We start from the raw sequence: 22,144 nt of genomic DNA on the forward strand, positions 1-22,144 counted from the left end.
AAATGATCAAAGCCTGTCTGCTGCCCACTTGAGGGCAGGTTGGATGGAGCAGGGCTGGGAGGAGATGGTTTCCAGATGGTTTTGTGGTTGGTTGCATTTGTCCTCTTTGAGTGACCAGAACAGAGCAGGGAGTCCCTTCCCATGCTGGGAAAATGTTCCATCCAGAGCTGTGTCTGCACCTGGGAGCTTGGAACCCATCCCCTTTCCTTGTCCATGTGTGGCTCCCCTCTGCACTCTCTTTCCAGCTGGCTCTTCACTCCCCCCTGCCCTTTGCATTTTTCTTTTGCATTATTTAATTTTACTTTTATATTTATGAGTGGCTCTCAAGTGGTGATTCAAGTATTTCCTCAGGGGTCTGACCCCCTGGTTTGCTCCCCATCCTGGATACCACAGCACATCCATCACGTGCAGGGCAGCATGGCCAGCTGGAAGATGCTCCTAAAAATGATCCTGTATTAACCCCATGTGTGCTCTGTCGTGTCAGGAGGCACAGACAGTCCAGAGCCTGGCTGGCAGAGCCAATGTCCCCAATGTCCCCAGCTATGGAGCTGCCACAGGGTCCTGAGGGTCTGCAGCTCCTGCTCCCCCTCCACTGCTGCCTTCCAACCTGGGCACCCAAAACAGCAAAGTCAAAGGGTGGAAAGACAAGGGAACGTCCCAGGAGTGAGATTTCTCCTGCAGTGCTTGGGCAGTGTGGCACAAACATGTTTTCAATCTGATCCTTGTTCTCGTTGTTCCAGTGCTGTTTATTAATGATTTGTTTCATCTATGAAGTCTGGGATGTGCAGCATTTCAACATTGCAGGAAAAGCCTGAATTTGGGAGTTTTGGTGCTTCCTACTTTCAGTCTCAGCAGTGTGTGAGCCCCATGCTTGAGTTCTGCTCTCTGGCTGTTGCAAAGTGAGCTTTGCCCGTGGGGGTCCAGATCAGGCCCATATATGAGGGATTTTTCTTTTCACCTTTTATCAGTTCTGGGGTTTCCACACTTTTTTCCCCCTTTACTGCTATTTGTCCAAGGCTCAGTCACAGGGAAGGCTCAGTCTGTGATGGGCTCTGCATCACCCTGGGGAGCAAAAGGGCTTTTTATTGGTGACACAGTCCTTTGGTGGAAGATACAGGATGTGGCTGCCAACCTTCCCAGTGCCTTTGTGGGTGAGATGTCCACAGGGAGAGAGGTGGTGGAGGAAGTTGGGAGTTTGTTCAGTGCTCAGGGGTGAATCACTCTTCTCAATGACCTCCCAGAGATGCTCACACAGTCTGGGAACAGCTCAGGCTGCTGCACTCTGGGGACAGCCACACACAGATGTGTGATGTCCCCTTCCTCTGGCCTGCCTGGCAGGACAGGGAGTGCCCTGGAGCTGCAGGGAGAGCACTTGGGTTCAGTCCAGGAAGGGCTGGCAGGTGCTGGGCACAGTGGCCAGGGTGGCTTTGCAGGGTAGCAGCAGGTTTTGGCTGCTCTGACAGGGCTGGGGTTGCTCAGGGTGAGATGAGAAGCCTCCACATCACTCACCTCCCTGCTCTGGGTCATCCTACCAATCCAGCCAGTGCAGAAAGGCTCTTGTGCTACCATTTCCAGTGGGAAGAAGTCTCCTCCCAGCCAGCAGGCAGCCAGCTGGGATGTGGTGGGATATTTTGGGTAAGATTGTGCAGGGAATTGTTGAAATGCTTTGTTTTGATGATGATGATGATGATTATTTTTTTCCCCACTGAGACATTTTTGGAATAGTTTGTTTTGCTGAATTCCCAGCTTGTAGCCGTGCAGCCCAAGCTGGAATAAAGCCACAAGTCAAAAGCTGGGCATTTTTCAAGCAGATGTTTACTATGGTCCTGTGGGAAAGGAGCCCAACCAGCCTCCTGTCCCCTTCAGAGCCACCTCAGTAAAGGTGACTTGGGCAACAGCCCTGGCTGAGGGGCACAAGCTGCCTGCCACAAGATGTGCTGGGGCTGGAAGAAGCTAAAATGTCATCCAGGGCTGCTGTGAGGCTGTTCCAGGGGCAGAGCCCAGCTCTGTGAGTAGGAAGAGAAGCCTGGAAGGTCCCCACCATCCCCACCAAGTGACACCATCACAGGGAGCTGGGGGCATGTCTGGGTTATCCCAGTGCTTTGAAGCATCACTGGTTTAGCTGGGAAAAGCACGGATCACAAGCAGCTGGTGAGTCTGAAGCAAGGATGGAGGTTTACACGTCTGCAGGGTCAGGGATGGGTCTGGATGTGGTCTGGTGATCCTTGTAGTGGTGGCTGAGGTTATTGGTGTTTTTCTGTAGCTTGTTTGTGGAGGTTATCCTGCCAAGTTCTTGTATCCTTACGGGGCTGTTCCCACGAATCTGCACTTTTCCCGTAGCCTCGTCTCCCTTGTGGTCAGGATGAATTCAGAGGCTGTCTTTGATGGGCAAGAAGATGCAGGTGGTGGGAGGAAAAGCCCTGCTGTCCACAGGAAGGGGAAGCCACCTCCTGCCGTGCTCTTGTTGTTCTCTATTTGTTGTCCTTTCCAGCCCCGTCCGGAGCAGGAGCCGGTGGGAAGGAGGGCAGAGCACCCTCCAGCTCCTGGGGACATGCCTGGGGCCACTGTGCCCGGGGCAGGAGGGCTGGCTGGGGCTCAGCTGCAGGTTTTTAGGGACAAGGAGCCTCGCTCGTGGCTGTGCAGGCACAGCCCTTGCTGGGGCAGCAGGAGGCTCAGGGTTGGGCTGCAGCCTTGCAGGGGCTGTGAATGGGACACCCGGGCTGGACAGATCCCGCTGCATCCAGGCTGGACACCACAGACCACAAACCTCAGCCCTGTCCTGCTGCTTTTCTGCAGCCTGTGTTTAACTAACTCCCTTGGGTTTTCCTGGTTCCTTTTTCAATTGCTGCCATCATTCTGTTGCTTCTCCACGTTTCCTGTCCCTCCCCTTGCCTGCTGCTCCCTGCTGCCAGGACCCCGAGTGCCCCCAGCCTCCAGCCAGATACCCTTCCCATTCAGGTGGCTCTAAAGGTGTTTTGGCTTGCTGGCTGCCCTGCCTGATTCGGGTTTAAAGCATTCCATATGTGGATGGATGGCCCCAGGAGCGAGAGCTCACCCAAACAGAGCCAGGGGCAGGGGCTGGCAGCAGGAGCTCTCCTGGCTGGGCTCTGGCTGTGGGGCTGGGGGCTCTGGGGCTGCACCTTTTCCCAGTGGGGCTCTGTGCTGGCTCATCCTGCCCCAATGCCTGTGGGCGGGTGAGGGGCTGGCTGGGGGGCTCCTGGCTCCACACTGAGTGTGTTTTGGTTCTCTTGCAGGGAAGGTGACTGGTGGCTGGCTCATTCCCTCACTACAGGACAGACGGGCTACATCCCCAGTAACTATGTCGCGCCCTCAGACTCCATCCAGGCTGAAGAGTAATTGCCATCTTTTAGACAGTTTATAGACAAGTGATAGCAAACACACCCTGAGCACTCCCCCCCCACCCCTGCCCTGCTCCTGGGAGAAGCCTCCAAGCCCTCAGGGTTTTTCCTTTTTGTTAGTTTTCCCCTGTGAGTGTGCAAACCAGCCTCTCTTTAAGGCCATAGTGCAGTGCTGCAGCGTGCTTGCATGGTGGAGGGGTGAGTGGTGGCATAGCAGGGCTGTGGATGCTTTTGCTCTGGTTTTTGTGGAGAGCCTGGAGAAGAGAAGACTCCAGGGAGATCTCATTGCAGCCTTCCAGAACTTAAAGGGGATTCTAAAAAAGAGTGAGGTGTTTTACACAGGCAGAGAGGCCTGTGAAAGGATAAGGGGGAATGTTTTTAAACTAGAAGAGGGGAGATTTAGATTAGATGTTAGGTAAAAACTCTTTACCCATTGGATGGTGAGACACTGGCACAGGCTGCCCAGTGTGGCTGCCCCATCCCTGGCAGTGTTCAAGGCCAGTTTGGATGGGGCTTTGAGTAACCTGGTCTAGTTGAAGGTGTGGCAGGAAGATTCCAGCCCCTCTGGCAGGGAGGCGATGCCCAGCCCAGGCTGTATGGGGATGTGACACACACCGAGGTGCCCGAGCCCAGACACAGCCCCTGCTCTCCCAAACCTGCAGTGGGAGGTTCAGGGCTGAGCCCCCTGCTTGGGCAGGCAGTGGAGGGGGGTAGTGCCAGGGGCTGAGCCCCTGCCTTTGTCCTGCAGGTGGTATTTTGGGAAGATCACTCGCCGGGAGTCCGAGCGGCTGCTGCTCAACCCTGAAAACCCCCGAGGAACCTTCCTGGTCCGGGAAAGCGAGACCACGAAAGGTGAGCAGGGCTGGGGGGGTTGCTGGCCTGGAGGAGACCCTCTCTGGGGGGTGTGGTGGTACCCTGACTCCCCTCAGTCTCTGCTGCTGGTCTCCAGGGAGCCAATGCTGACGTGGCCATCACATCACCAGTGACATGCCTGTGCCAAAGGCACTGTTACACCACTGAGCCCATGGGCTGGAGGGATGTGGCCACTTCTCTCCCACCTCTGCCCACCCAGTGAATGCCCTTCTCAGAGGTGGTTCAGCTTATGGCAGGGTGGAAGCCAGGGGTCTCACCAACTCTGGCAAGACCACCAGGCAGGATGGTCTCTTTTCCTGTTTTGTTGTTTTGTTGTTGGTTAATTTGGCTGGGATTTTGTACACCCCCAACTAGATTTTTTTTTGTTTTCTCCTGGTCCCTGTATAGTGACAAAGTCTTGAACACATGCTGCCTGGGCAGCCAGGCTAAGGGAATGATGAACTTTAGTCCTTTCAAGTCTGACACTTCCGAAAGTGCGAGTTGTGATCTTTGAGGTTTGACTGCCTGAGGATGTTTCTTACCTGATTTAGTTTGGCTCCAAATGCACCTTTGGGAAAAGCTCCTTGATGTTCCTTTCTGGTTTTATGCCTTGAACTTATCACTATTTGTTTTATTCTGATGGAAGCAGCTTCTTCAAGCAGCAGCATAAATCTTGCCCTCTGCTATCTGTGGCCCCAGCAACACCACATTGTCCTCATGTGGGCAGAGCAGAGCCAGGCTCCTGAAGCAATGCCTGTGGTGGGACTTGTGCAGGAGGGAACTGGGCCCACCAGCCCCTTAGCTCCTCTCTGAGACACTGAGGAGCTGTTGGTCAGCAGCTCCCCCCAGCCTGGCTCTGCCTGCTCCACTCCCCTTGTTAGCACATCCCATAGGATAGCTGCTGGTAGAGCTGCTGTACAAGCAGAGGGCAGCTGGAGGTTGTGAGGGTGTGGCATGGCTGTAGCTGGGGGATGTGTGCCATTCCTCCCTGGCACCTGGTGCCAGCTGGTGCAGCCAGGAGCTGCTCCCCATCCTGTGCTTTTGGGTGAAGGCAGCACCTCCATGCCCAGCCCTGTAGTGGGACCCCATGGGAAGCACCCACCCATGGCACATCCCCTGCAGCCCCTCTGTTGTGCCCACAGGTGCCTACTGCCTCTCTGTGTCTGACTTTGACAACGCCAAGGGGCTCAATGTGAAGCACTACAAGATCCGCAAGCTGGACAGCGGCGGCTTCTACATCACCTCCCGCACCCAGTTCAACAGCCTGCAGCAGCTGGTGGCCTACTACTCCAGTGGGTAGCCATGTGGGTCCCCCTGGGCTCTGGGGGGCACCCTGGGTGCTGTCCCTGCCCTTGCTGCAGGGTGGGTGCTGCTGGGAAGTCACTGCTGCACCGGGGGACACCAAAGCAGCTGTGTGGAACTGTGGTGAAAAGCTGTGTTCAGGGCAGAGGGTGAGGGTTTGGGTCCCCAGGGTGTTTACAGGAAAGCTGTGGGGTAAAGACATCGCATGCCTAAGTACCCAGGTGTCACCCTGCTGCTGTCCCTTCCCGTGCCAGAACATGCTGATGGCCTGTGCCACCGTCTCACCAACATCTGCCCCACGTCCAAGCCCCAGACCCAAGGCCTTGCCAAGGATGCCTGGGAAATCCCCCGGGAGTCGCTGCGGCTGGAGGTCAAGCTGGGACAGGGCTGCTTCGGAGAGGTGTGGATGGGTAAGGACCATTCCCACCCTGCTGTCCCCTCCCTGTCACCACCTGCATCCTGTCCCCAGCCACTGGCAGATGCCTGGAACTGGTGGTGGGGTGGGGGAGCACAGGAGGAACACAGCCCCCTGCCCTGTACGTGTGTCCTGAGTAGCGTGTCCTGTGCCACAGGGACCTGGAATGGCACCACCCGGGTGGCCATCAAGACACTGAAGCCTGGCACCATGTCCCCAGAGGCCTTCCTGCAGGAGGCCCAGGTGATGAAGAAGCTCCGACACGAGAAGCTGGTTCAGCTCTACGCTGTGGTGTCAGAGGAGCCCATTTACATTGTCACTGAGTACATGAGCAAGGGTGAGCAGGGGAGGGACACTGGGGGGACAGCTGAAGGGCCCTGCTCCTCTGGACTGGTCTCACCATGGTCTTCCTCACAGGGAGCCTCCTGGACTTCCTGAAGGGTGAGATGGGCAAGTACCTGCGGCTGCCCCAGCTCGTGGATATGGCTGCTCAGGTGGGTTTGCACATCCCTGGGCCTCCCTCATTCCTTGTGGGGACACTGGCTGCCTGAGCCCCTCACTGGGCTGTGGTGGCTGTCACTAGTCAGGCAGTGGGGTGCTCTGCAGCCTCACTTGGGTGGATGCCACTGTTGGGTCTCAGCCCAGAGCAGGGTGGCACTCCTGAACCATCATTTTGCCTGCTCCTGTTGCTGCCAGCTCTCCCTGGCCAGCAAACCCAAGTCTGCATGGCATTCCTTGAGCAGCTGGTGTTCCCCACACCTCAGCTGGGTCCCACTGCAGGCCTGTTCCCCGCAGTGGTGGCAGGCTCTCCCCCGGGGACCCTCGTGTCATCCTGTCAGCCACAGTGCCCCATGTGCTGCTCCCCACAGATTGCATCTGGCATGGCCTACGTGGAGAGGATGAACTATGTCCACCGGGACCTACGGGCAGCCAACATCCTGGTGGGGGAGAACCTGGTGTGCAAAGTGGCTGATTTTGGCTTGGCACGACTCATCGAGGACAACGAGTACACGGCTCGGCAAGGTGCGTGCCCCGGGCTGCTGGCCAGAGCAATGGCCACTGGTCCCACGGTGTGTTTGCCTGGAGCCAGCAGAGGGGCCCTGGAGGCACCCCCTCACTCTGCCTCTCCATCCAGGTGCAAAGTTCCCCATCAAGTGGACGGCCCCCGAAGCAGCTCTGTACGGCAGGTTTACCATCAAGTCCGACGTCTGGTCCTTTGGCATCCTCTTGACCGAGCTGACCACCAAGGGCAGAGTGCCATACCCAGGTGAGGGCTGGCACTTGCTGGCAGAGGCCCTATCCCCACTGTGGTGCCCAACACCAGCTGTCCATGCCCAGTGCTTGCCCCTGAGCTGCCTCTTCCCAGGTTGGATCCTGCCCCACTGGGGTGAGCAGATATTGGCCAGGATGCAGCATCCCAGCCACCCTATCCTGCTCTAGTCCCTGAGCAAGGTGACAGGGACAAGTGCTGCTATACCAGGAGTCCCTCTCTCCTTGGGTCACTGGGATTACCCCTAAGGCGGGTCCTGGCACAGCACCCTTGGTGTCCCTCAGGGGCAGGCAGGGTGCAGGCCTGGCTCTGCTCAGGGGCAGGCAGGATGCAGGCCTGGCTCTGCTCAGGGATAGGGCGGGTGCAGGCCTGGCTCTGCTCAGGGGCAGGCAGGGTGCAGGCCTGGCTCTGACCAGTGCCATGTCTCCTCTGGCTGCACACAGGGATGGTGAACAGGGAGGTGCTGGACCAGGTGGAGCGGGGGTACCGCATGCCCTGCCCGCCCGAGTGCCCCGAGTCCCTGCACGACCTCATGTGCCAGTGCTGGCGGAAGGACCCGGAGGAGAGACCCACCTTCGAGTACCTGCAGGCTTTCCTGGAGGACTACTTCACCTCAACAGAGCCCCAGTACCAGCCTGGAGAGAACCTATAGACACGGGGCTCCTCCTGGCACCAGGGACACTGCTGTCCCCAGCGCGGGGCGCCGAGGGTTGGCCTCCCCAGCGAGGGGCTGTGTTTGTGGAGCAGCCCTGGAGCAGGACAGGGCACTGTGTCCAGATGCAGCCAGGGGAGCCCCTGGGTTCCCCCACCGCTCATTAAGACTTGTGGCCCGTGTTTAACGAAGCGGCGCTGTTCTGCTGGCGAGAGGAGCCTGTGGGCACCAAGAGAGCCAGCTCAGGAGGGCAAGCAGAGCATCTCCTGCCAAGAGACTTGGGTTTTGGGAGACTTTCCCCCTCACAGCTCTAGGGTGAGTCAGGAGGATTTGAGGGACAGCATCACCCCACCTCAGACACATGGTCCCAGTCTCCTGCAACCCCTTTCTAAATCAGCACAAATTTCCCTGCCCCTTGACCCTCCCCACCACCTCCCTCTTGGCTCCCGCTCTCCTGAGGGTGCTGGCAGAGATGTTTTACCACAGGGATGTCACAATTCCAGGCTGGCTTGAATGGGATGATGTGCCAGGGTGATGGTGGCATGGGATGACAGCAGAACTCTGGTGGTCCCCCTGGCCTCACCATGACCTTAAGGGCTGGTAGGTTCTGGGACTGTGAAATGTGACAGCTCCAGGCTCTGGTGAGCAGCACTGTCCCATTGGAGCACCCAAGCACACGATCAAATCTTCCAGCTATGTCTGTTCCCCCAAGGGACACATCCTGCCTCTCTGGGGAGCAGGACTGGGGATACCAGCAGAGCCCTCACCCTGCTGTGCTTTGCCCCTCCACCTGCTCCAGGTCTTCCAGCCAGACCCTTGGGAAGTACCCCCCAGCCACCCTCCCCAGCTCTGCCACCAGCTTTCCCACCAGCAGAGTCCCCTGGGCTGGCCCTGCCACCAAATCCAGCGCCACTGTGGTGCTTGGGTGCATGGCCCACGTCGTGTTCTGGGTGTGGGAATGTTTTGGAGGAAGTACTCGACTTTCACAGATGGTTTTGTCCACCTGGTATGTTTTTAGCTGCCTTCCTTCTACCCACTGTGTCTCAGCTTCCCGGCAGCAGTCCCCATGCAGCATCCCCAGCCACATCCCCCATCTGGAAGTGCTGTGCCACATTTGCATCCTCATCTCCCCTCTGCTCGCTACCAAAGGCCTCAGCCATGTCTCAGCTGTGGGTATTCCTGCCCAGCTTTGTCCCACACTCACCCTGTGGGGCTGATCCCTGTGTAGGCAAGGCAAGGCTCATCCCCTGCCCTCTCCCACCCAGCACCTGCTTGTACATAACCCTTGAGTGGTCCCTGCACCGTCCCAGACCTTGACTTCATTGCATGTGTCAGTTTTCCCTGTCCTGTGGCTGTACCCTGCTGGAAAGCCTTCACCATGGTGGTTCACAAAGCCTCACTCCTTCACCTCCTGGGTCCCAGAGACGCTTGCTCAGAGAGACCTGGGGGTCTTCAGATGCTTTCCTGGAGCACAAAGGGTTGGGGAACTGGGGGATGCTGTGGGGCAGGGGTGCTGGAGGGAGGGACCTGGAGAGGGGAGCCAGTGGCTGTGTCCTCAATCCTCAGGCTTTCTGTGCCTCCCCAGCACCTTTTGGGATTGTGTTTGCCTCTGGCACAGCCTCCTGGCAGGCAGCAGACCCAACCCACCCCTCACCAGCCCCTGCCATGGTGCCAGTGTCCTACAAAAGCGGGGTGGGAGCCAAGCATGGGCAGGAGGTGGCCAAAGCCCGTGCCCCAGGTCTCCATCAGAGCAGGACCCAGGCAAGCCACTGCCACTCACTCACTCACTCACTCACTCACTCCCACAGTGCCCTGGTGTGGTTTGACCCAGCCACTTATTTATGAACCAAGTACATGGTTGTTTGGTGGCTCCTTTTTTAATAGTAAAGCTTTTAAAATCAGTTTGAACAGGCTCTTCAGCAGTATGGAGAGGACATGCTAGCTGGATAATGAATTTTTTTTAATGATTTTGGGAGTTGGAGCCTTTTCTCCCCCCCTTCCTTTCCTAGCAGGTTTGCTGTGTTAGCATTTCTGCTTTTGGGCAGGGACTCCCCAAACCTCAGTGTTCTGGGTCTTCCCATGTTTGCAGCCTTTTGGGATGGGCAGCTGCCACAGATACCCTGTCCCATGGTGGCTGTTCCAAGGGGTGGCTTGTGCCATAGCTCTGCCTGAATTACACAAATCCCTATCCCTGGGAGAAACCTTTTGCAGCTGTAACATGTGGAAGGCAGGTTTGGTCTGGAAGCTGGGAAGAGAGAAGGCAAGCACACGTGTTAAGGTCTGGCCTTTGGTTGTCTGGCACGTGCAGGGCCTTGGGTGCAGCAGGGCAGGGAGGCCAGTGCAGCCTCTGGCTCTGCCCAGGAGGCAGCAGGTGCCCAGCATGGCTGAATTCCCTCAGGCTTTCAGCAGGATCTGGTGAAGGAGATGTGCTGGGGACACTTCAGGGCAGAGGGCAGTAAGAGAAGCCCTTCTCCATGAGGCTGTGTGTCCACATGTCCGTGTGTCCATCCATGTGTCTGTGCAGTGCTTGTGGTGGGACCAGGTGTCACCAGACTCAGCACCACAGCCAGCATGACCTGGGAATGCAGAGCTTCCCCTCCATCATTCTGTCTGCCAATTTACTTTTTAAGCCAATAAACTCCAGAGGGGAGCCTGCACCTAAGGATGCTCTTTGACTTCCTGGGGCCCATAAAACCCTACAAGTCATTCTCCTCTGCTGTTACCATTTTTTACACAGTCTTTTGTAAGATCTCCAACTGACTATGCAGAGAATGTGTGGATCTGTGTCTCTCTCCCCAGCTCCCCTCACTTCCTCACTTGCCTTTTTTGGTGTCTCAGTAAAATATTTAGCTTTTTTTTTTTCTTTTTTTTTGGATAATAATATAACTTTGGAAAAAAACCTGAAAAGGTCCAGCTTTTTGGGTGGTGGGGGGGTGGAGATGCTTTGAAACTCTAACGTTGATGTAAATACTTTGCTATTTGATAATTAAATACAAACAGACCTCACAAAACAGAAGTGTAACTTTTGTATGAGGAGATGGTTGCTGGGGCAGGCCAGGGTGTTGCTGTCAGCCTGACCTCTGGGAAGGTGCAGGGAACTGAGGTGATTTGTGTGCAGGGGATGAGGGGACTGGATTCAGTACTTCCAAGCCCTGCCTATGGCACTGTGCTTCCTCCTCTCCCTGTGTTGTCCTCAGCCTCAGTGGCAGCTGAAGCATTTTAAGAGGGCATTGGGGTGGGGCTATGGCTGCCCCTGAGCAGCTCTAGTGAGGAGAAAGGGGTCCTGTGCTGTGCAGTTTGTGTTGGCAATGGGGTCTAAAATGGTGAGGATGAGTTGTTGTTTGACTTGAGCATCCCCTTCACTTACCCAAAGCTCAGTGGTAGCACTCCCCAAGAACGTGGATCCTGGCTCCCACAGGATAAATGCTTTTGAGTACACAGGGTCAGCCCTGAACTGCAAATCCCGAGTTGTGCTGAGGGCTGGGGTCTCTCCCACAGCCTAATGCAGCAGAAGGTCTCCTGGGGCAGGAGCAGGGTGCTGTAGTAAAGGGTTGCTTCACAGCAGGACTGTCCCCCTGTGTCAGGCTCTCAGGTTTTGCTGGCAGTGCCACCAGAGCTCCCACAGTGCCTGTTACTCACTGGTAACAAGGGGTGGACAGGAGGCTGCCAGCACGTGCTCCCTCAGAGGACACAGCCTGCTGTCACTTGGATCTCATCCCCTCCAGCAGCAGGTCTGGGTGGCACCTGAGCCATCTGTCCTTCCCTGCCCTGCTACCAGAGGATTTGCCTTTGCTGGAAGAGTAGCAAAGCCCTCTTGCCAAGGGGTAATCTTCAGGCTCTGGGGGGAGGGCTGAAGTCCTTACCTGACTGTAGCTTACCTCCCACAGCTGGGAAACCACCTGGTGGCAGAGAAAAGCTGCAGGGCAGGGCTACCTGTGACCCTAAGTGATGTTTGTGTCTGCCTGGCTCAGGAGATTGGCTGGACCAGCCTGAGTGACAGCATGAGGGGACAAGGCTGATGCTATTGTCAGTGGGACTGTGCCTCCAGACTTGGCTGCCTCCCTGAGCCACTGGTGGGTGCTTCCAGCCCTAATGGCTCCTCCATGGGATCAGCCTCTTTCCTCTGGCAGCTGCTGTTTGTAAGGCCATGCTGTGGGTTTGTCTCAGGGTGAGCAGGAAGAGAATCCATGCAGGAGGCACTGATCACCCAGCAAGATCCATGGCTGAGAGGCAGATGCTGGGAGAGCAGCCTGACTCCTACCTGCACCCTGAGCACTGCTGGGGAGCTCAGCTGCCAAGTATCAGACCCTAAGATGATGCACTAAGACAGATATCAGCCAGATCTAAAGCTTAAAGAAAAAGGTAACCTTGTGGTATTCCAGCTGCTCATCCTGGGGGTGCTCCCTCTCCCTGAGAAGGGTTGAGGAGGAGTATGAAAAGCCCCTGGGCCCTAAGGGTCTACGAGTCCAAGGACTGCCTGAGCCAAGCTGCATCTCTGTTTCTTAGGACTGGAACCTGGGCTGGCTTTTGTTTTGTTTTGTTTTTTTTTTCCTTTATTGACCCTGCTGTGTCACTGATCTGTTATGTGACCTAGAAAAGAAAATGATCTCTCCCTCATACGGAAAGACAAAGGAACAGCTTAAGGCTCCAGCTCCTGTATCCAGGGAGCATCAGGCAGATGGACACTCTGTAATTCAGCAAGGTGATGACACTCAGTCTGTGCCAAAGTGTCAAGTGACACTTGTGGGCAGTGCCCAGGCTCAGTGGGGCCAGCACAGCAGTGGTTGTGTTCTAAATCCCACTGCTTTGAGCCACTGGTGCAGCTGTCCAGCTGTGTGTCCCCACACAGAGCCCCCAAGGTGCCCCAGGATGCCCAGGGACAGAGCCACCGCAGTGTTCTGGCAGAGGAGGGCAGGACATCTCGTGTGAGCATTTCCCATGGAGCTGCCAAACGCCTGGCTGAGCACTCTGGCTGTGTCTGTCCAGGCTCAGCCCCATCTGTGGTGCACGGGCAGGGCAGCTGTGATGCTGCTTTCCAGAAGCCATCGGGTTTGACCTGTTCTGCAGTCACAGGCTGGTTTTTCACAGTCTCTTTATGGAGAAGGATGAAGCAGGCATTAGCATGGGATGTGAGACTTGGTTGGGTTCCTCCTTCTGCCCGAGGCTTTCTGTCTGACCATGACGAAGTTGCTTTACTTTTCTATCTTTACAATGAAGATGGTATCTCAGGCCCTAAGGGAGGGTAAGAGAGTGTGCTGGAGAGTGCTGTGTGCACATCAAAGAGTGCTCCTTCTCTGCAGTAGGGGTGGGAAGCTTCTTACCCCATTGAAAGCTGTCCTGCAGCCTCCCTCTTTTGAAGTGCTTTTTTTTGAGCTGGCTTTCATACAAGGCAGGAGCCTGCAGCTGTACCTTGTCTTGAACCCCACATACAAAGCCAGGCCTTGCTCTCATCCAAAGCACAGTCTGGCTTGGTGGCTACCATTTATTTAAATTGCTGTGAAGTGCAACTCGGCTAGTGAGCAACAGAAGTGTTCTCTTGACAGAACACAGTGCATTAGCTTAAATACATTAAAACTTACAAGTTGCTCAGAGCACAGCTGTGCCACAGCTTGCAATGGGTGCCCTCCCCTCTCCTTTCCATTTGTTATTTATGCCTGAGTTGATGTGACAGCTACTGGGACTTCCCTCAGCCTGACAGGTGACAGAGCTGTCACATCTATTTTTGATGTGGCACATGCTTTTCTTTAATCATGTAAACAATAAATATGTCCTGAACTCTTTCTAACTTGGACCTCGTCTTCAGAGAAGGGATAAAGCCAAGCCTGTTTCAGCTCCACACCCTTTAACACTCTCAGGTGCTTCTGGGTGCTGTTGGACCCCATAGTCTGCATGGCCAAGGCTGGGGAAGGGCTCACAGCAGCACGTGTGTCCCCCTGGATGGCTGGTGGCAGCTGGGCTGCCCTGAGCAGAGGAACAGGCTGGGGTGATGTGGTGTCATGGCATGGGCTTACACCACGTGGGCACCCAGCAGACACTTTTACTGTTGCTGGGGATTAGTGGCTTCCAGGACACAGCTCAGGGGTTTAATTTCCTAAGCAGCAAGAAAAAGGGGAATCTGTCATGTAAGTGCAGAGACACACAGGACACAGAAGTGCTTCTGGTTGTGAGATGAGGCTGTTTAGGAATTGCCAGTCTGGCTCCCAGTCAGCCCAAACAGTCAAGAGGAGTCAGTACTGGGAGCTACAGGGCAAACAGGCTCTGCCTCTTGCTGGGGACTGCTGGGGGTTGCTGTGCTGGGAACAGGAACGATGCAGGGACACGTGATTGCTGGGCTAAGGCATCCACAATGAGCAGCCAATGCATCATGCTGGGCAGGAGGCCATAGACCAAAGTTTATAAAGCTTTATTAAACATTTTGAACAGCTGTGCAATGAACAAACAATACTCTGGAAGTTTCACAACCTCATAGCTTGAACTGCCTCAGGACAGCAACAGCCACTTCTGCTGCTCTCCACCAGAAGACTGAAGGAAAGACAAACAGATGGCAAAGGGGAGGGAAAGTTTAGAGGTAAGTGTTTTGTGCCAACCTCTAAGGCTTCTCACAAACCAACCTCTGCCCCAGGCTGTAGGCCTGACCACCATCACCTTGGATTCTTGCCATCCTTCTGCCAGGGAAGCTGGAGACACCAGGCATTTTTCCAGCCTCTGCCCTTCTCTAGTCAGTAGCACCAGCACCTTCTGTCACCTCTGGCCCAAAACCATTATCTCTGAAAATGGTTGAAGCATTTACTGCTTCAAGCCATGCCTCCACCTCATGGATCCTCTCCTGCCCTGCCCACACCCAGCCTTTAGGGCTAGCATGAGTTCTGTAGGGTAAAGTTCACAGTGGCTTCCAAAACCCTGTGTCTTGCAGCATGCTGGTTCTTTCTCCCAATGGTCAATACCTTGGTAAAACCAGGACATGGAAGAGGAGGGGAAGAGAGAGTCTCTACTGCCTGTCAGGCTTTATAAAAGCAGCAGCATAAGTGAGGCTTTCAGGCTGGGATCTCGGAGCAAAGAGTTCAGAAAGCACTTGGGCAGTGCACACATCTCTTTGGCAGGCTGAGCAGGAGGAGATGACTCAACTGCCTCTGGCTCCAGCAGCTTTTGGCCAAGTCCATTTGTGAGCTGTTGCACTCGCCCTTGATCAGCAAGGTGGGAAGGCTGGCTCCCCACAAAGAGAGACTGAGAGAATCTTGCAGCTATTCAAGCAGGATCAGTGGGCCAAGAGCCCTGAGTTAGGCCATCATGGCCTAATGCAGACATTTGTGTGTCACAACTCCAGCACTCCCAGCTGGGCAGGGCCAGCAGCTCAGGCTTCCAGCAGTTCTCAGTTGAGAGGGCTGGTGTCTGCTCCCGGTGATACGGGAAAGAAAAAGAAAGACTTCTGCTCCTAAAAAAGCAGGTGGTACTGCCAGAGTTCACACAGTAAACGAGTCGATTTCACAGGCAGAGTGGGAAGAATTTGCCACTCCAGTCCACGCACAGTTACAGGAAATAGGTTGTCCTTACTCCAGTCCCACACCCAACACCCCCCTCCTCCCCAGCCCCACCCCTTTTTTAAAAAGCAAAACAAGAGCCCTCAGCAGACTGGAAGATTATGATTTTCTAGGTGCCCACTATGCTGGGATCGTGAGCTGATTCTGGTAACTGGGATCCTGTGCAATGATACAAGAAGCAGTTCCCCCAGCAGCTGTAGCAGATGAGGAATAGAGCTGCCAGGAAGACCAAGGCACAAATTGTGCAAGGTTTCCGTTCCAGGAGAAAACTGAGCAGGTAGAATCCCATGAACATCGAGTGACTGAACCACAAGGCTGGGTTGAGGGGCTTGGGTATGAGCAGGACAGGTAGCAACCACTGAAGGCAGTACATGGTGGGTGGCTGGCTGGGGCCTCGCTGGCAGTAGCAGTCAGATGTGCTCCAGAACAGGCTCCAGCAACTCCTCCGGAGGGCAGGCTGCTCTGTAGGGAGGAGGAAATGTCAGACTCTCAGAAAATGAAGGGAAAAAAATCAACTGACATTCTTCTAAAGCTTCATTTACTCCCAAACATCATATGCTGATGGTTGAACTCCCAGTACTAAATTCTGGTGTGTCTTGGAGCTGGTGGAAAGCTCCCTGCTTTCTGAACCACTCAGCTGGGGACAGGATCAGCTAATGCTGGTATAGAAATGCATCCTGTGTGCTCTGTTACTCAGGCCTTTATCCAGGCTAACAAGTGAGACCCTTTTAGCACAGTGCAGGTACAGAAAGGGAGAGGTGGAAATGGGAAACAAGCTGTCACAGCCTTCCCTACACACATTGATCCAAGACAGTCCAAAGGCTTGAGTGATGATATAAAGAAATGCAATTGAAGGGTAATCATTATTTGGTGCTACAGAGAAGTGTTAAGGAAGCATTAGTGTAAGGAATTGTTCTGCACACAAACAATAAAGTGTTCCAGCAGGACAGCACCAGACCCAGCTACACATCAAGGTACCCAGGAAAGCCCTAGCAGTGTCCAGGCTGCAAAACAAAGGGGAGGACAGTCACAGCTTAAAGATTTATAATCCTTGCCAAACAGCTAAAGTCAGATAAGATGAAGTATGTGAATAGATCAAACGGGAGGACAGGCTCAGAATGGCAATTTCCATTAAGTGCTGTAAACACAGGATTTCCTCACTTGGATTATTATAAAACCCTTTGGAAACTGGGCTTTAAGGGCTTTCCTAGGCAGGGATGGCAGCATGCTGCAAGTCCAGAAAACCTGCTCCTACCTTCAGCAACCCCCTCAATGACATTAAGTGTGTGCTTTTGTTTTTTCCTTTGAAGCACTACAAACCCCTTCAAGAATTTCAAATGGCTTTAGAAACAATAAATGCCTCACCCCCACCAAGAGCTGGTGGGGACAGCTCCTTGCAGAAAGCCTTGTGTCTGCAATTACTCAGTGAAGCAGTGCTCCCTCAGAAGGATGAAGGGCTCAGCCGAGCCTGTCAGGATTACAGCTGGGGGGTGGGAAGGTTAGTAGGATGAAGGAGTGAGAATGTAAACAAACAGCACATTCCACTGGCTCCTGTTGGCAGGAGAAGGGATTTCCTGCCAAAGGGAGGGAGAATGAGGGATTGCAGAGAAAAGCCAAGAGAAAACCACAGGAGGTTCTCTTCCAAAAGAGCTCTGAGGTCAGACTTGTCTCGCAGGTAGCAATGGGCTCTGCTGTCAGCAGCAGGAAATGCTGCCATCCTGAGCAGCACCATCTATTGTACTTTAATGTTAGTAAGAAAATGCAGGCCAACATCTCCAGCAGCACAAACATTATGTGGGGAAAGTACATTGTGCTGGTGCTCCTGCAAGGGAGTGTTCTCCAGCAGAGAGAGCAGCTGGAGTTCCATTAGTAAAACTAAGCTGCAGCTCAGTAGCCAAAGAGTAAGGAAAAAGTTATTTTATGCTGCAATACAGATAAAGCCAAGTCACAGGAATAAAGCTCCCAATGTTAGTCCTGTTTTAGGGAGGTCACTCACTTGCACCTTTAAGGGCAAGTCTAGTCCCAAGCCTTTTCCCCCATCTGTAAGGTGCAATTAGCTATTACTCATTTCATAACAAAACATGCTCTCTGCTTGCCTTTGTGAATTGCTCAGATGTCTCTGGAGTAAACAATACCACAGAAGTACTACAGAACTTTTTGCCAAGGGGAAGAATGGAGAGAAAAAAAAATCTAAGAACAAATATTTGAACAGGAAGGTAATTAAACCCCATCACCAAAGTTTTCAGTTCAGACTGCATTGAATGCAGCAAAGTTGTACTAAATCAATGATCTGCAGCTGCTTTAATCCTCCTGAATTGTTCCCTTCTTGAAGTTTCCTGCATTTTTTTCTCACAAGTGCTCCAAACACCAAGCATTAAAAATCAGTGCCTAAACACCACCTTATGTTTTTGCCAGATCCAGCCCTAAGTTGCATCAGCTTGACTTCTGTGGCAATTTGTGTCAGCTGTTCTCAAAACTTTAGTTTAAAGTGCCTACTTTGCTTTGGGTTTTCTGTCTCTAGAGTAAAATAATGGGTAGAGAAAGTGTCTGTTAAGTAGCAAAAGGCTGAAACAAAGAACTAGAATTTTTCAGAACTAATGTCACAAATCTCTCAGCTTTAACAGGGTCATATCTCACTATTGAGCCTTTAGCCCCAAACTTTACAACTACAGTTAGAAAATAATTATAATTTGTGTTGTAGCTACACTTTGTACTTCATGGTTTGGCCTCCTCACTCCTACAATGCTCTTAACAATAACACTCTAAATACTGAGTTGATTTTAAGTGTCTAAGCTTTACTTAAGCAGTTCCTACAAACACAAAGCCACCTCACAACAAGTTACTCATTTTTAAATATTAGTACTTCCTGCAAGAACCAGCTGCTTGTAGCAATCAATGCAAACACTGCAGAATAAAGAACCATTTAATAGCAGTTATTCTTACTATGAAGTTTCAATGCCAATGCCTTTCAACCTGCAAACCTCTTGGATTTCTGCCAAATGCAGCCATTCAAACAGCTGCTCTTTGTATCTGTAGCCAGTTTGCTTTTATTCTCAGGAGTCCCTTCACTACCAACCAGTTAAAGGCTGAGGACCCTCTGCTGTATCCCACAGCTGATCCTGTACTAAAAGTAAGACCAAGTACTTACTACAGGAGCTGCTACAGTTCTGTCTCCCTCAAGGGACTTTCCACCAGTAAGATATGTGCTCTTCACTAGAGATTCTCTGTACAGCTGGCACTGAGACTGAGTTCTCTTTACACTCTATTGATCCAAGAGAAACAGCACCTCCTGCTATCAGCTCTTTACTGAGCAGGGAACATTCTCCTTCGTGCCCAGGACAGCAAGATCCTTCTGGAAGCCACAACAACATTTGGTTTTGCCTGGTTTCTCAAGCAAGGTGAAATTTGCAAATTAAAGATTCCTACTTTGTTGTCTTTGTCCCCTTCTCACAACCCAAGCCAAAGATTACCATGTTCCAGAGCAAATAATAAGCTGTCACCCAACAGGACTGGTTTCACAACTGCATCCTGTTTTCCCTCAGCCAGCTGCTCTTGCTCTCCCCTGCCTGACTCACCTCTTGCCTCAGCCAGCCCCGTGTCCCACTATCCCCAAACCTGCCCCTGTGCTGCTCCTCATGTCACCTGATTTGGTGGCCACTCATGTTTACCTGACAGCTCCTTCCCACTTCCTCCTTTCATCCCTCCACAGCTCTTGGAGCCACTTGAACTCACTTCAGACCCCTCAGCAGCAGAGCTGGTGATGCTCCCACCGTGTCCCAGTTTGATCTCCACGTGCTGCCAGAGCCTCCTCTGCCAGTTCCTGCAGGCAGAGGAGCAGCCAGGGGAGGTTCCCTGCACACCTCCTTAATAAGCAAGCACCAGCACTTTTCCACATGCTTATTAGCTGGCTTCCATTGCACTGCCAGCCCTCCCTGCTGTCATCTTCCCTCCCAAAAACATTCAGGTCCTACTGGTGTGTGTTTGTGTGGAGGATTTTGGAATTCCAGAGCAAAGGCAGCAGCAGACCTTTCCCAAGCAGAAACAAAATCTCAATTATGACAGGTCTAGGGTGAGTAGCACACAGCACTGCTTTGCAATGGATCAGTCACGTTTTGGAATAAATCCATCTGAGGAGCTAGCAAGCTGTTCCTTCATATTCTACAGACTAACTCAGCAATCAACACACTGAGAGGTGTTCCTACACCACAGGTTTGGCACATCACTATGTCAATACCAAGTCTGTACCTTTCTCAAGAACATTTGAATTTTTTAACAGTCCATTTACCCTGCAAGGGGAGAATAATCAGCCAGCCTTCCCTAAGCACTTCAAGGGTAAGCTTGTTCAGCCCTTACAAAGGCAGCCTTTAAGCCAGTGCTGTCCACACAGAACTCCCCAAGCAGATGCTGCAGAAAGAGTCTCCCAGGCTGAGAGCTGAAAGGTCTGCAATAAAACACTGAGTAACCTTTTTATTGGGGCGTGCTGGTATCATCCTCCCCCTTTCCCAAAAGCTGAAGTCTCTGCTTGTGATGAAAAGCCACACTGGTTAGATAAAAGTCTTTTAAGTCATCCAGTGCACATAAACTGAAGAGGAAGGCTCAGGGATGTGTTTCTTACCTACAATGCTCACCTGTCTGCTTAAAATTGTTTTACTCAAAACCCTGTCACAAATACTAACTGATGTGAGTGGGCAGTGCTTTACACTGCCAGCGTGTGCTCAAAACCAACTCAAATATCACACAGCACCCAAAACAGCTGCTGAAAAATACACAACAGCTAAACCCCTGGGACAAAAAGAGAGCTGAAGAACTATCAAGTGACAAGTTTGAAGAGTTCAGCTAAAAAAAGCAACAGCAGACCAGCTCCCCAGATGCCAACCTTCTGTCGTAAACCCAAGAACCATAACTGCTCAAACTTTAAGACCTATTTGCAGCAGGGATTAACTTCTCTGGGTTTTTTTTTAGTCTTGCCACTATTATTTCAATTTTTTAAATAGCTTTATCTGCTGGTATGACTCAGCTGGAAAGAGTGAGTCTATACTTTTTGGCAAAGGCCTTACCCTAGTCTTGGATCATGCCTTGGACACTTTGAGTGGAGTCAGAAATGGTGCAATATAATTCACAACAGCTTCCAAAAAGAGCAACAAATCCTTTAGTAACCAAGCCTTGGGGTTAGTATTCTGATTTCTCAAGCTAGACACAAGCCAAAGCAACCCACTTGGTGAAAAGTGGAGGCTCTCTGTTGGGCCACTCTTGTCACCACTTCCAAAGCTGCCCTCTGAGCTTCATTCCTGATGGGGATGGATGAGCTTTTGTCCAGAGGCAGCACCCACTCCATCTGCAATGCCCTCACAGCACCAGGGTGAATCCTTCTCCACCCATGAGCAGGAAGGCAGAGGAGACATCCAAACTAAAACTAATTGTTTTTCTCAGAGAGCTTAGAATGGGCCTGGAAATCATCAGGAATCAGAGGAGCAGAAGCTCTTAAGTCAGTCAGCTCTGTGCTGGGAAGAGATGCCAGCAGTCACAGCTGTCATCTGAAGTATTACTACTTCCAGTTGTACCAATTCAGAGGTCCTCATTCCCACCTTCTGCCTTTGTCTAACTGCCACAGATCACAGCTTCCAGGCCCATTCCAAGTTCCCTGAGAAAAGCAGTTTTAATTTAGACCTCTTCTCTACCTTCTGTGCCTTCAGCAGGCTTCAGAGGTCCAAAGAGAGCCTGATAAGGGAGAGTTTTCGGCATCTCAGATTAGGAAAGGCAAAAATGCTGTTTGGGCAGCTATGAAGAGTTATGACCTCCTGCAGTTTGAGAAGACAAAGGTTACTGCACTATGACAGTATGACAGTACTTGCAAGGTCCATTGAAATGTTTCGGTACCAAGGAAGTATGAGAGAGTTCAGCATGCTGTGGGCTGCATTTAAGAGCTTGTTTTTCCTCTTCTCTTGCACTTGCATGTCTGGGATATCATGAGCAATGTTCCTATGACAGAACAGCTTGTAAACTCACTTTGTAGCTGGCTCAAAGCACGTATGGGTGCTCGGGGAGGGCACCTGGCTGAACACAACAGTCTGTATTCACAGATTATCATAGAATAACCCGGGTTGGAAGGAAACCACAGGGCCCACCCCGTCCAGCTGCCTGGACAAAAGCGTGTCAGAGCATTGTGCTGCCCTGGGGAGAAACGGACCCGGCTTTCCTTTCAGAAGGCGCTAACGAGAGCCAGAGAGGTTCGCGGCCGAGAGCAGCAGGAAGGGAGGGAGGGCACACACAGCGCTGTTATTTCCATGCTGGCACCGAGCTCGGGGTCGGTTGAAGCCTTTCCCATCCCGGCGCACTCAGGGCTACGAGCGCGGGGCTCCTCGGCGGGGGCAAACCTTCCCCCTTTCCCCCAGCCGACCCCCGGAGCTCGCAGCGCTGCCCCGCTCCGCCAGCCCCGCCGCTGGGCCCCGGCCCGTACTCACCGCCTCACGCCGCCATCCCGGGGCCGCCCTGAGGAAGGAGGGAGAGGCCTGCCAGGCCTCCCCAGGCGGCCGGGCGGCTGTCCCCGGGAGCGCTGCTGTCCCCGGGAGCGCTGCCGGCCGCGGGGCGCTGCTGCTGCCGCTGCTCGGCCGGCGGGGCGGGGGCGCGGGCAGCGGCCGCTCCTCAGGCGGGTCGGGGCAGCCCCGCGCGGCGGCTGCTGCGCCTGCGCCGACGGCGCTGCGCCTGCGCACGGCAGGGCGGCCGGCCCCGGCTGGGTTCGCGTTTTGTGAAAAGATT

The 22,144-nt window shown here is 53.3% G+C and overlaps 2 protein-coding genes across 4 annotated transcripts in view; one reads left to right on the forward strand and one right to left on the reverse strand.

The window, feature by feature from the left end:
• SRC (SRC proto-oncogene, non-receptor tyrosine kinase) overlaps window positions 1-13,630 on the forward strand; it is a 31,692-nt gene extending 18,062 nt beyond the window's left edge. For all 3 annotated transcript variants that reach the window (XM_077187229.1, XM_054644306.2, XM_077187230.1), the window contains 9 exons: window positions 3,255-3,353; window positions 4,108-4,211; window positions 5,354-5,503; window positions 5,768-5,923; window positions 6,086-6,265; window positions 6,346-6,422; window positions 6,798-6,951; window positions 7,064-7,195; window positions 7,642-13,630. In XM_077187229.1, coding sequence (XP_077043344.1) covers window positions 3,255-3,353; window positions 4,108-4,211; window positions 5,354-5,503; window positions 5,768-5,923; window positions 6,086-6,265; window positions 6,346-6,422; window positions 6,798-6,951; window positions 7,064-7,195; window positions 7,642-7,850 — 1,261 coding nt within the window. In that variant the 3' untranslated portion in view covers window positions 7,851-13,630. The remainder of the gene's footprint in view (window positions 1-3,254; window positions 3,354-4,107; window positions 4,212-5,353; window positions 5,504-5,767; window positions 5,924-6,085; window positions 6,266-6,345; window positions 6,423-6,797; window positions 6,952-7,063; window positions 7,196-7,641) is intronic.
• Window positions 13,631-14,234: 604 nt separating this feature from the next.
• On the reverse strand, window positions 14,235-22,084 carry BLCAP (BLCAP apoptosis inducing factor). The gene is made up of 2 exons (XM_054644457.2): window positions 21,850-22,084; window positions 14,235-15,850 (listed from the first exon to the last, which is right to left on the reverse strand). The coding sequence occupies exon 2, from the start codon at window positions 15,759-15,761 to the stop codon at window positions 15,498-15,500; it is 264 nt and encodes an 87-aa protein (XP_054500432.1). The 5' UTR covers window positions 15,762-15,850; window positions 21,850-22,084; the 3' UTR covers window positions 14,235-15,497.
• Between the last annotated feature and the right edge of the window lie 60 nt (window positions 22,085-22,144).

Source organism: Agelaius phoeniceus, chromosome 17 (assembly GCF_051311805.1).
Source record: "Agelaius phoeniceus isolate bAgePho1 chromosome 17, bAgePho1.hap1, whole genome shotgun sequence".
Taxonomy (NCBI): domain Eukaryota; kingdom Metazoa; phylum Chordata; class Aves; order Passeriformes; family Icteridae; genus Agelaius; species Agelaius phoeniceus.